The sequence below is a fragment of the Engraulis encrasicolus genome, chromosome 19 (genome assembly GCF_034702125.1).
Source record: "Engraulis encrasicolus isolate BLACKSEA-1 chromosome 19, IST_EnEncr_1.0, whole genome shotgun sequence".
In the NCBI taxonomy this organism is placed as follows: domain Eukaryota; kingdom Metazoa; phylum Chordata; class Actinopteri; order Clupeiformes; family Engraulidae; genus Engraulis; species Engraulis encrasicolus.
Genome location: NC_085875.1, coordinates 41,612,072 through 41,624,769, shown reverse-complemented (window position 1 = coordinate 41,624,769; position 12,698 = coordinate 41,612,072). Strand labels below are relative to the sequence as shown.

The 12,698-nt window shown below is 44.4% G+C and overlaps 1 protein-coding gene across 3 annotated transcripts in view; it reads right to left on the bottom strand.

Annotated features, from left to right (window-relative positions):
- Window positions 1-12,165, bottom strand: part of eml1 (EMAP like 1) — a 107,223-nt gene extending 95,058 nt beyond the window's left edge. For 2 of the 3 annotated variants that reach the window (XM_063184457.1, XM_063184458.1), the window contains exon 1: window positions 10,993-12,164. In XM_063184457.1, coding sequence (XP_063040527.1) covers window positions 10,993-11,062 — 70 coding nt within the window. In that variant the 5' untranslated portion in view covers window positions 11,063-12,164. Of the gene's footprint in view, window positions 1-10,992 lie in introns of all 3 variants that reach the window. The other variant, XM_063184456.1, reaches the window with a different exon arrangement.
- Window positions 12,166-12,698: the final 533 nt, after the last annotated feature.

Sequence of the window (12,698 nt, the reverse complement as noted above, 5' to 3'; positions counted from 1 at the left end):
GTCTTGTTGGTGGGCACTCAAACCATTGAGTAGGCCCAATGACCCCATGTGACAATCATGAGATGATGATATTGAGTAATTGCCCATTCTTTTTAGGGGAGCCTACAGAGGTCATCAAACATTGTTGTAAGACAAGCTGAAAGCTGTCATGTGATGTTTGATTAACTGATTGCTTATTTTCTGAATAAGTCTGAAGTCCATACCAAACTCCTTGACGTATCATTCTTTCTACACAGGATACAGTGATGTCACTCAGAAGCGAAACTATTTGACTTAATCCTTTTTAGGAGGCCAGGAGTAGGTGACAATGGGCAAACGACTAACATTGGATTTCAATCTTTTCAGAGCCAAGGATCCTCAAATATGTCAAAAGAATGTGCTGTTGTATGTGTATTGCTTGATTAAAATTACAGAACTCAGGAAGTCCACAGATGAGGTCATGAAGACCTAGAGTGATGAAATCAAGGCCCACCCGGAAATGAAGACAGCATCTTACAATCGACACAGATTAGGCATATTCTGGGTTAACTAACAAATCACGTAATTGCTTACACATAACCACACCCATACACCCACAAACCATAAATACCAACAGATAGGGATATTCAGTAGGTCCTAATTTTTGTTATCGGTCAGGGCGAGAGAAGGTTAGGATCTCCGGAACGTTCCGTAATGCTTTCACTGTTCACTGTCATTTTTATGTAGTAGACTCTGCAGTTCTGGAAAGCTGTAGTGTTTACTGTGTATGGGCCATTGCTGGTATTCTGGATATTACCAGTGGTGGTCATTTTGTTATTTGGTAATTTTAGAAAATAAATAGATTAATTTGGCTTTTGGAGTTTTTGATTCCTTTGACTCGGATTTTGAACATGCAAGAAGTAGAGACCAAGACGGTAAACTTCAACAACATGGTGACCGTCCTCTGTGATTCGAGCAAAAGGAATTAAAATATATTTTTTCTTTTGAAGAACATTTTTACTTTTCACAATAGGATTTACATTTTTTCTTTCCTGGAGGATATCGCAGTCGGGTGACAACAACGAGAAACGTGGCCAAACAACCAGGTAAGCAGAAACCAGTTAAATCAAATTCTGCGATTGGCTATTCCAAATTGTGTGTTGTTACTCTGTTGCATATTCCTCCTTGTATTTGACGGCGACAGCGAAAGCATCATTAGGCCTATTTGTTTGTTTGGTATTGTCTTTGACTGTATTACATGTTGTGGTTTGCACATAGTCTAAGTTGGGAATGAGGGCTTTATCAGGTGTACAGTAATAGAGGAGTTTGGTGCTTCCCCGTGGGAGGATTGGGTTCGAAATAGCCCATCTAACTATGTAACAAGTAATTGCGGACATCAAGGTTTCCCCATCTGTTAAAAATCGAAGAGATCTGGGATCTGCGAATCTCAACTAGACAAGAACCTTGGAGGTTAGACAGAAGGTTGTTGAAATATCTGCCCTGAAAGAACGGTTGAATGTGAACGGAACTTTTTGCGGTCCAGATGGTCGTCAGTTGTGAATTTGGTCGAGTTGAGAGTGAGGGGCTTTTATCGGAAGTCAGAGGGCAGTTCGGTGTTTCCCCCTTGAAGATTAAATATCTGAAAGGTAAATTTGGTAATAGCGGTCATCGAGGCTTCCTCAATCCGGTAAAAACAGAAGGGGTCGAGTAATCTCAACTGGAGGAGAACCTGGGGTTCATTCAGGAAGTAAGTGAGATCTGGATCGGAGAGGTCTGGGACCTCTGGAGGGTCTGGGACCCTCCCAAAGTAGTTACTGATACGCATCAGGGAGATCCGCGCGCTGTTGAGCTTGGAGTTCAACGAATAGGCCTATTATTGTATTGTTTTGATTTGTTTTCTTTTGGTTAGGTTTCACTCTGGTAATTATTGGTATCAGGACTGAGCTGTGAACCTTAGTGTGTGGACCGGGTACCCTTGTGTATGTGAGAGCGTGTTTGCGCGAGTGTTTGAGAAGTGAGTAACGTACTAGCGAGTACGAAATGAGTGGTCATTCTGCTGAAGGCAGGATGTACGGAGGGAATGTATTGAATTTGGAGTCAGAATTACGAGAAGTGAGTAACGTACTAGCGAGTACGAAATGAGTGGTCATTCTGCTGAAGGCAGGATGTACGGAGGAAATGTATTGAATTTGGAGTCAGAATTACGAGAGAAGGATAAAATGAGGTGTATCACTGTTTCGGAACAGTGGGAGGAGATATTGAGAGCGTTGCTTGGCCATTCATTGGAGAAACAAAGAGATGGAATCTGTTTAATCTGTGAGCAATGTCACAGGATACGCACTTTGTGTTTACTAACATGTAGACTACATAGGTGGTCTGTGTTTGTCTGCCATTGAATGTCAATGGGCCCTATATGTGTCTGAAGAATGTGTGACTACTGGCCAGTTGTTTGTTTGTGTGTGTGTTTGTTTGGACTTTTGAGGGTGCATGTGCAAAGGTCGAATACGAACATGAGAAGGATTTTTTTTTCACGTAAAGGCCCAACCAAGACCGTTGGAATATATCCGGTGGAAAAAAAGAACAGAGTGGATGAATAGGCTATAAGCCGTTTAGTTTTACTGACATGAATTCGATCCTGGAAAAAAAATGCCTTCACCCGTCGAAAGGGGTGCACCGTGGTTGTCCAAATTGATGAAAGCTAGGCTATATGTCACAAAAGATAACGATTGGCGATTGGCGCGCACTGTTATGTAAACAAACAAGCGCGTGGGAATTACACATAGTGGAAACAGAAGCAAGAACGAGCCTTTTGCCAGATTCATATCCCATTTGCGTTATACGCAGCTGACATAGGCACTGCAATGCGTAAACGTCACCCAGTGCCCGATGGAGCAAAAAGTAAGGAATTTTGGACAGACATAGCCGGAAACCATCCAAGCTCTGACAAGCTGCAAACTGCTATGTTCAGAATGGCCATTCTAGAAGCAATCCCAAAGCCGGTACGAGAAACGATGTTAAATGATCCAAATTTGCCCTATAGTAGGCCTACTACAGAATACTGGGAACGCCATCTCAAGCACCACATGAAACAGTATAGTGCAAAACGCGAGGAAGAGAAACTAAGCACTGATACAGCACATGCACAACTAGTTAAATTGCAATTAGCTGAGTCCAAAAGAGCGACGGAATCGAAACACAATTGATACAACTCATGTTACAACACAGCAGTCACACATTCTTCATCCAAGCCTGAAGTTGGTCCAATTTCATTAAGGGGTTAGGGACAACGTGGTGGGATTCAGAGGACGGGGAACAGGGAGTAGCGATGCCCAAGGTAGGGTCATGTATGGGGGGTGTTTTGCTTATAGTGGGACCGGGCACTGAGTGAGAGACTGCCAGTGGAATGCCTACACAACACGGAGGGCACTGCACATACTTCAAAGCTGAAACCAGAGAAAAAACAAGCTCATGCACACCAAGCGCACACTGGAGCCGGAGCAAGCCTATCCCATGGACAATACGCAAACGTGATTGGGACCTAGAGCTCACAAAGGAGAAGGGTTGGGGGACCCCTTCTAGCCTATGAGAAATTGAAAGACTATGACAAGTTTGTTCGGTAACACTACTGCTTAACTCACACCAGAAGTGACGCCCTTGGGTGCCATTTATACACCCATATCCCTTTTATCTGACCCCTACCACGTAACATTGATAAAGATGAAAACATACGCACAGGCGTGTTTAAGACAGTTATTTGGGAATCAGTGGGACTGTTTACCCTACATCTACATTGGGCAAGAAGGGGTGGCTGCTGGGGTTGAATTATACACATTGCATTATAAGCTACACATAGTCTACCCAACACCACGCGAAAGTTTGTATAAGAGTACACAATACTGACTGAACAAACATAATTAGCTAAAAACACGATGGCCTTCCCAATACTCTCTGTACATTGATTTGACTGATGATTTTTTTATTGTTTGTTCTGTTTGTCACAACAGGAATAGGCCTACTCCTTAGACCTATGGATATTTTGAGGTTTTTATTTTTATTTTTTATTATTAAGATTTTTTACGATTACCGTTCAGACATTAACTGCGCGGTGTACCTGGTTACACAATTGTTGTGGGTTCTTCTGAAACAACACGGCGTGTTATTTCAGAAGAAAGGGGGAGATAGGCATATTAGGCCTAGGCCTACATGTGCGACCGTGACACTGGACTCGACTTAAGACAGACGAGATTTGAGAAAAGACTGCAGTACACCACACATCACATACATAGCCTACATTAAGGAAATAACGACAGATAACAAAGGGTGTTGGAAAACACATTGTTGAGTGTTGGAGGTTGGTAAAGATTGGAAGCGGTTTATGCGGCAATGAGGAAACAAGGCCATGGTTTTACAGGGGTTCACTATGGAAAAGGTAACAAAGAACGTTTGGCAGCAGTGCAAGCTTCTCACAAGGACATCGGAAATCAAGGATTTTTTCCACAGAGAACGTTCGATATGGAAAGGATTTGGAGAGAGCACGAAAGGGCGTCTTCGGAAAAGATTTTGATGCGAGTGACCATTTGGAAATAACTGATGGACTGGTTGGGGGCCGTGTGGCCAAAACACTGATGGTTGATAAAGGACATGAATGGGAGACCGTTGTCTCCGGGCTGGTAAAATAACTTTGGCAGAAGGTCTGTGGTTTGAAAGAAAAAGAAAAAAAAAAAACACTGTTGCAATGAACTTGGACACATTGGTGGATTGTGGAACGCATACCCATAAGGATTTGGACCAAACGCCCAAGAGCAAATTGGTAAGGTTGGTATAGGCCTACATACAATTATGAGCTGGGTCAACACTCTGACTCATGGTGCTGAGGTCAGTAAGAAACTAGGCAAACAGTAGCCTAAGCCCTGGACCAACGCTAGGTTCGAACATGAAGATTTCGCACATTGCAAGATAAACCATATTACGATAATAACTACTTTGATGTCAGATTTCTCCACACAGGTTGCAGATGGAAGAGGAACCAACGAGACAGGAGACGAGGAATTGAAATTGGCTCCTTCCAAAAGCTATTGAGCGCAGTAGACCGAACCGAGTTGAGCGAATTACACACAATATTCACCTTTAGGGAAAGGCGCAAGGGAAACAAGCTTGCGGAAGCGCAAAGAATGGGGAAAAGCATAAGCCTGCAGCTTAATGCATGCGGGGCACTACTATCACTAACACCACTAATACTAACCCTACTAACGTTAACATGTTTCCTTTCACATTGTGGTATTTGATGATGCTTTATAATGAAACGGGATCCTACAGGAGACGCCACCATTCAACGTAACAATAAGAAACTGCCATATAACACCTCAAGGAACTGGTAGTGGTAAAGGGGGTCCCAATGTTGCGGAAATTGGTGGTATTGAATGGAGAAATTTCAATTTTAGGTTTTGTTATAGCAGGAGGATCAGCAGTGGAGGATTTTTATAATTATTATTGTTATTATTAATTATTTAATTTGTCTTTTACATATTTGTTTTCATTTGTGTGTATTTCTAACCCTTTACATTTTTCCACAGCCTTCGGCAATGGAACTCACTGTGGTTTCCACATTAATATAATGTCTTGGTGCAATGACAAATTGGGTGATGAGCAGATGATGTGGTATTCTCTTTGCACTAGGTTTCTGAGGCGAGCAACTTAGGTTCCAGAAATGGACAAGAGAAGTTGACCAAGGAAAGCTATGTGGTCATGTTGGTTACAGAGTCTAACACTGAGGTCTAACAAATTTGATGAGGTCATATTATTTATGACCTCACGAAAGGGACTGTTGGAAAATAGGCTAGATTCTGAGGTCCTGAAATATAATGCATTGTCTTACAGCAAGTTGTTCGGGTATTCATTTGTGTTTGCAGGAAATTCTACAATATTTGGTTAAACATTAAAATAAATGTGTCTTGTTGGTGGGCACTCAAACCATTGAGTAGGCCCAATGACCCCATGTGACAATCATGAGATGATGATATTGAGTAATTGCCCATTCTTTTTAGGGGAGCCTACAGAGGTCATCAAACATTGTTGTAAGACAAGCTGAAAGCTGTCATGTGATGTTTGATTAACTGATTGCTTATTTTCTGAATAAGTCTGAAGTCCATACCAAACTCCTTGACGTATCATTCTTTCTACACAGGATACAGTGATGTCACTCAGAAGCGAAACTATTTGACTTAATCCTTTTTAGGAGGCCAGGAGTAGGTGACAATGGGCAAACGACTAACATTGGATTTCAATCTTTTCAGAGCCAAGGATCCTCAAATATGTCAAAAGAATGTGCTGTTGTATGTGTATTGCTTGATTAAAATTACAGAACTCAGGAAGTCCACAGATGAGGTCATGAAGACCTAGAGTGATGAAATCAAGGCCCACCCGGAAATGAAGACAGCATCTTACAATCGACACAGATTAGGCATATTCTGGGTTAACTAACAAATCACGTAATTGCTTACACATAACCACACCCATACACCCACAAACCATAAATACCAACAGATAGGGAATATTCAGTAGGTCCTAATTTTTGTTATCGGTCAGGGCGAGAGAAGGTTAGGATCTCCGGAACGTTCCGTAATGCTTTCACTGTTCACTGTCATTTTTATGTAGTAGACTCTGCAGTTCTGGAAAGCTGTAGTGTTTACTGTGTATGGGCCATTGCTGGTATTCTGGATATTACCAGTGGTGGTCATTTTGTTATTTGGTAATTTTAGAAAATAAATACATCAATTTGGCTTTTGGAGTTTTTGATTCCTTTGACTCGGATTTTGAACATGCAAGAAGTAGAGACCAAGACGGTAAACTTCAACACCAGCAGACAGATAGACGGGCAGGCAGACAGGCAGGCCAACCGAAAGACACAGTCAGATAGGTAGACAGAGTAGACTTTATCGATTTTAAAATGGGACATGAAAGAAGAAGCAGACGCAGATATAGAATCTCCAAATATAAATCAGGCAATCAAAAAGATACACAGACAGACTGATCGACTGACCATCATACAGATAGACAGACAGACAGACAGACAGACAGACAGGCAGGCAGGCAGACAGGCAGGCAGGCCAACCAAAAGATAGACAGTCTGACAATCAGATAGACAGACCTTCCGACAGAGCAACCGCCAGAGAGACAGTCTGACCGACAGACACACAGAGTGACAGTGAGATAGATAGACAGACTCACTGACCGACTGACGAAAAACAGACAAATAGACACAGTAGACAGATATAGCCTACTTTATCGATTCCAAGATGGGACATTAAAGAAGAAGCCGACGAAGATATAGAATCTCCCAACCAATCCCTCCATAATCTCTCCCATGACATTCTGGAGCGTTGGCAGGTAGTAGACAGGCAATATCTCCAGGCGTCCCTACCCTCACCCAGCCATCCTTACCACACCTCCTCTCCCCGTTTCACACTATATCTCCAGGCTTTCCTCAAAGCATCCCCACCCCTCCCAGCCTTCCACTCTGTCTCCACAACGGGTAATACCTGCAGGTTTTCCTGATAGCACTCACACCCCCTTCCAGCCTGTCCTCCCCTGTCCTCACCTCTCCTCCTCTGCTATTACAGTACACCTATCTCGCTTTCTATCTTGCGCTCTTAAATACTCCTCCACTCCTTCACTCCTCTCTCTCCTCCACTACCCAGTTCTGTCGTTCAAGCTCCTAATCTCTCCCACTTTCGCAGTCCCATTCTGTCTCCCGCCTCAAATCTAGACACACGTACACCAATGCACACATGAGCGCGCACACACACACGACGCACACACAAACACGTACGCAAACACAGCACACACACACACACTCCTGTAGGGCAGGCCTCATGGAAAAGGCCTGTCATGCCTGCGTGCAGCTGGAGGTCTCGATTATCTTTCATGAGCTGGCCTGAGGAGTTGATCATGGGCCCTCCTCACACCAAATCACTTGTTTAACACTCTCACGATGCATTTTAATAACCACAGTGTTCTGTAAATGTTCTTTAAGTGTTCTTTAGTGGTTTTCAAGTGTTAAACCATTAACTGTGTGACCGAATGGCAAGTATTTTTTAAAGATCTCCTCAGAGAAATTAAGATTTAATAGTGTAATTAAATATTCAGTCATGACAATGGATAATAAAATCCTTGGAAAAAATAATAAAAAGCCACAAAGCCCGAGATGTTTATTTTTATAATGTCAATGTTTAAAATGCATTTGTCCCTTAATAGGACTGCAAATGCTTCAGAGGTGTAGGTCATTCTTGTTGCGACTTGATAGCTACTTTCGTGTTGAGTGATATGCTTGACTGGTTGCTTACCTGTTTTTCAGGTAATTCTGGAGGCTGGAGGCTACATGCCACAATCTAAAACCTGCAATCCAGGTCTTGCCTACCTGATGATATCTTTTTGAAAGGTCAGCAAAAAGATGACCCTTTAATTATTGTTATATTGCTTTAATCTCCGTGTGGTATGCACAAAAGTTGTAAAATAACGAAACTGTAAACCGTTGAGAAACGAAACTTAGAAGACAAGAGAGTGCAATAAAAATGAAAGACAAAGGAAGAGAGAGAGAGAGAGGCAAGATGGGTGGGGGAGTGACAGTGGGGAAATCAGATTGTGAAGAGTGAAGCACAATGGTGTAGAGAATTAAGTGAGGGTGCATTGTGCCTCAACAATGTGTGTGTGCGTGTGTGTGTGTGTGTGTGCACGCGTGCGTGTGTGTGTGTGTGTGAGTATGAGCCAGAGTGTGACGTGGTGATGTGGAGTCATCCTGGTTCCCCTTGATGAGGAGGGGTAATGGGCCGTGACGGAGCACAGGGGTGATGACACACAACTGAGCTCATCCCTTAACGAGGGCTCACACACACACACGCGCGCGCACACGCACACGCACACGAACACACACACACACACACACAGGTGCACACACACACACACACACAGGTGCACACACACACACACACACACACACACACACACACACACACGGACACGCGCACACACACACACACACACGCACACACACCTGCACGCTGACGCACACACATACACTCACACACAAACATTTGTTTCCTCATCATTCCTTCCTCTATCTGTCTGTCTGTCTGTGTGTGTGTGTGTCTGTCTGTCTGTCTGTCTGTCTGTCTGTCTGTCTGTCTGTCTGTCTGTCTGTCTCTCTCTCTCTTTCTCTCTCTCTCTGTGTCTGTCTGTTTGTCTGTCTGTCTGTCTGTCTATCTCTCTCTCTCTCTGTCTGTCTCTCTCTCGCTCTCACTCTCTCTGCTTTAATCGGCCCCCATATGTCTTTTGTGCTGCTGATTTCTGCTCTCTGATTGCGATCATCTTCATACAAGGAAACAAGCCATACAGATCAACAAATCTGATTATGCGAAACAAATGCCATCAGAGTGAACATGAGACAATCATACCAACAGACATTGTGTTTGTCACACACACACACACACACACACACACACACACACACACACACACACACACACACACACACACACACACACACACACACACACACACACACACACACACACACACACACACACACACACACACACACACACACATACACACACACACACACACACATACACACACACCATCATCCTCATCATCATCATCATTCTCATTCCCTATCTCTGTTTCATGCTGTCTTCCTCTCAACCTCATTCTCTGCTATTTGTGCCTTGGGTTTGTCCCCACTAAATGACAGCGAGAGAGAGAGAGAGAGAGAGAGAGAGAGAGAGAGAGAGAGAGAGAGAGAGAGAGAGAGAGGGAATGAAAGAAAAAAAGAGAGGAAGAGATGGAGAGAGGGGGGTTTTGTGCAATGCGCCTGTAATATTTTGACCCAGATTTCTTTGCTGCAACACTTCCTTGACTATGCCGCGTTCAGAGCGCCTTGCATGCATGAATCACACGCTGTATTATGACTATGACTCTGAAATGCCAGATAGCAGTGTCGATTCACAGCCCCATACATTGTAAAAAGGGGGGAAAACACAGTTCAAAGTCCAATGTGGCGTCAGCTGCCAGATAACACAAAGGTTGCAATTATGAGGAAAATGCCGGCAATGATGACCTGGACTGATAAGAAAGACGGAGGCTTGTGTGCTCTGAAGGATATCACTTGGAGGGAAAACTAGCCGGGGAAAGTAGGCTATAGGATGAAGAAATGGACCATGAAGGAATTAATGAATGAATGAACATCGCTTGATGCTCCAATTTCTGAGATCTTGAGAACGATAGAATCATTCTAGGGTCATGATAATACATATCGCGTCTTCTTTCCATCTCGAAAATAGAAGTTTATGACCATGCACGTGCCCATGGCATACAAGGGCGCCGGAACGATTTTTTTTCTTCAGTCTTTATCTCTTAACACTGTTACTGCTGTAAATGTTAAGGAAGCCTCATTTAGGGAGCCCAAAGTGGGGATGCAAATGCACCACTGCACCTATGATGGCACATGCACTGGAAGGTTCACAAAAGTTCTAATTGAAAATCTATTTTCTTATCCATTTCATATGAACAACGCAGAATGCAAAGCATAGCCACATACACATACAGAGACACTCTTTTCTCTTTCCAAAATCCTACAGCACCTTCACAATGCAAACGAGCCCCGCATCTTATAACTCTCCAGCACTGTCGGCTCTCAGCACCTAGTAGCAACCAAGCAGCAACTGCACAACTTTCTTTGATGTTCTGGGAGTGTGCATAGGGAGACAAGGCATGGATGACACTGCAGTTTAAATTCTCTTCGACAACAAGCTCAAAAGCGAAAGCACACAGCAGCACCACAACACACACACACACACACACACACACACACACACACACACACACACACACACACACACACACACACACACACACACACACACACACACACACACACACACACACACACACAAACACACAAACACACACACAGCACACAATTGGGCACGAGATGAGGGGTAGGGGGGGAGTACAGTAGGATTAGGAGGTTGTTTTTACCGTTGCAGAACTGCAGCAATGAGGAGGTGTCATAGAGACTGCTGTAGCTGGAGAACCCGTCCTCCATCATGGAGCTCTGAGCGTCTCTTCCTCCACCACCTCCTCCTCCTCCTTCACCTCCTACTCCTTCTGCTACTCCGGGTCCCACTGTTGCTGCTGCTGCTCCTCCTGCTGCTGCTACTGAAGGCTCTTCTCTGGTCCTCCTTCTTCTCCTCTTCTCCTCTGTACGCTTCCTTCTTGCTCCTTCTCTCTCCGTCTCTCCGCTGTTGGCTCTCCTCCTCTCTGGTTACTCTTGTGAGGCCTCCTCTCCTCCTCCTCCTTCTTCTTCTCCTCCGCACAACTCCCTCTCTCTCTCTGTCCGCTGGGTTACTCTGTCAGGCTCTCCACGGTGGCGTCCCTCTCCCCATTCAACATCCACTTCTCCAGGGTCAGCCTGCCGCTGTCAGTTACCATAGCAACCCATTCACTCCCATTATGTCATGTGAACTCTCTTTCTCTCTTTCTCTCCTTCACGTTCCCTCACTCTCACTTCACTTACTTGTTTTATATTTCTTCTCCACCGCTTTTGCTCTGTCACTCTCTTTCTCTTTCCCTCGCTTTCTTTCCCCCGATGAATGAGGTGACAAGGCAAACAATTCTCCTCAGGATTCACAAGAGGGTGGAGAGAGACAAAAAAAAGTACAATAACGTAAGAAATCCGTGACCCAAACTGAAGGGAAAAAAAGAGAATGTCTCCGCTTGACAACTTGTATTTTCTTCTCCTCCAGTTTCTCCTCTCCTCTGCTGTTGTTGTTCTTCTTCTGCTCTCCTTTTCTCCTTCTGAGTCCTCCTTCACTTTCTCTTTCCAGATCCTTTCATTTGTGACCTCAGAGGGGAGCTTTGCCGAGTTAAACCTTCAGCTGATCTCCACAGAGAAAAAACAACACCCACCACACACACACACCACACCAGCTTTAAACCGCTTCAGTCCAACTGACAGCTCCTGCCAATGAATCCTCGTGCCTGTCTAAGTGTGTGTGTGTGTCATGGGTGTGTGTGCGTGGTGTGTGGTGAGTGTGCGCAACCAAACGTGCCGGAGAGCCAATGCATGAGTGTGTGTGTGTGTCTGTCTGTGTGTGTGTCTATGTAGATGTGTTCCGAGGCTGAGCGTGCGAGTGTGTTTGTGTAATGCCTCTCGCACAGTCCAGGGACAGAGCAGGCTATACCCAGGCCCCGCCCACGGAGAGAGGATGCTGGCCAATCAGAGCGAGTGGGGGTTGGGCTTCTTTTCAAAAACACAGCTCTGCCCTACAGCTGACAGAAAGGGAGGGAGTGAGGGGGAGAGAGAGAGACAGAGAGAGAGAGACAGAGAGAGAGAGAGAGAGAGAGAGAGAGAGAGAGAGAGAGAGAGAGAGAGAGAGAGAGAGAGAGAGACAGAGACAGAGACAGAGACAGACAGAGACAGAGAGAGAAGAGCGAGAGAGAAGGAAAAAGCGAGTGTAGCAAAAGGCTGAAGGAGGGGGGGAAGAAAACCAGACGGCCTTGCCTGCTTCCAAGGAAGAGAGGGACTGAAGAAAAACAGCAGCAGAATAAAAGCTTGAAGCAGAGACATTACAGACGAAAAACAAAGACACGAAGAGAGAATGCAGGACCTTGAGCTCAGTGAATGTCACTAAGTCATTACAGATCTCTGACAAACCTGTAGTATTGCAGAGCATTTCTCTACA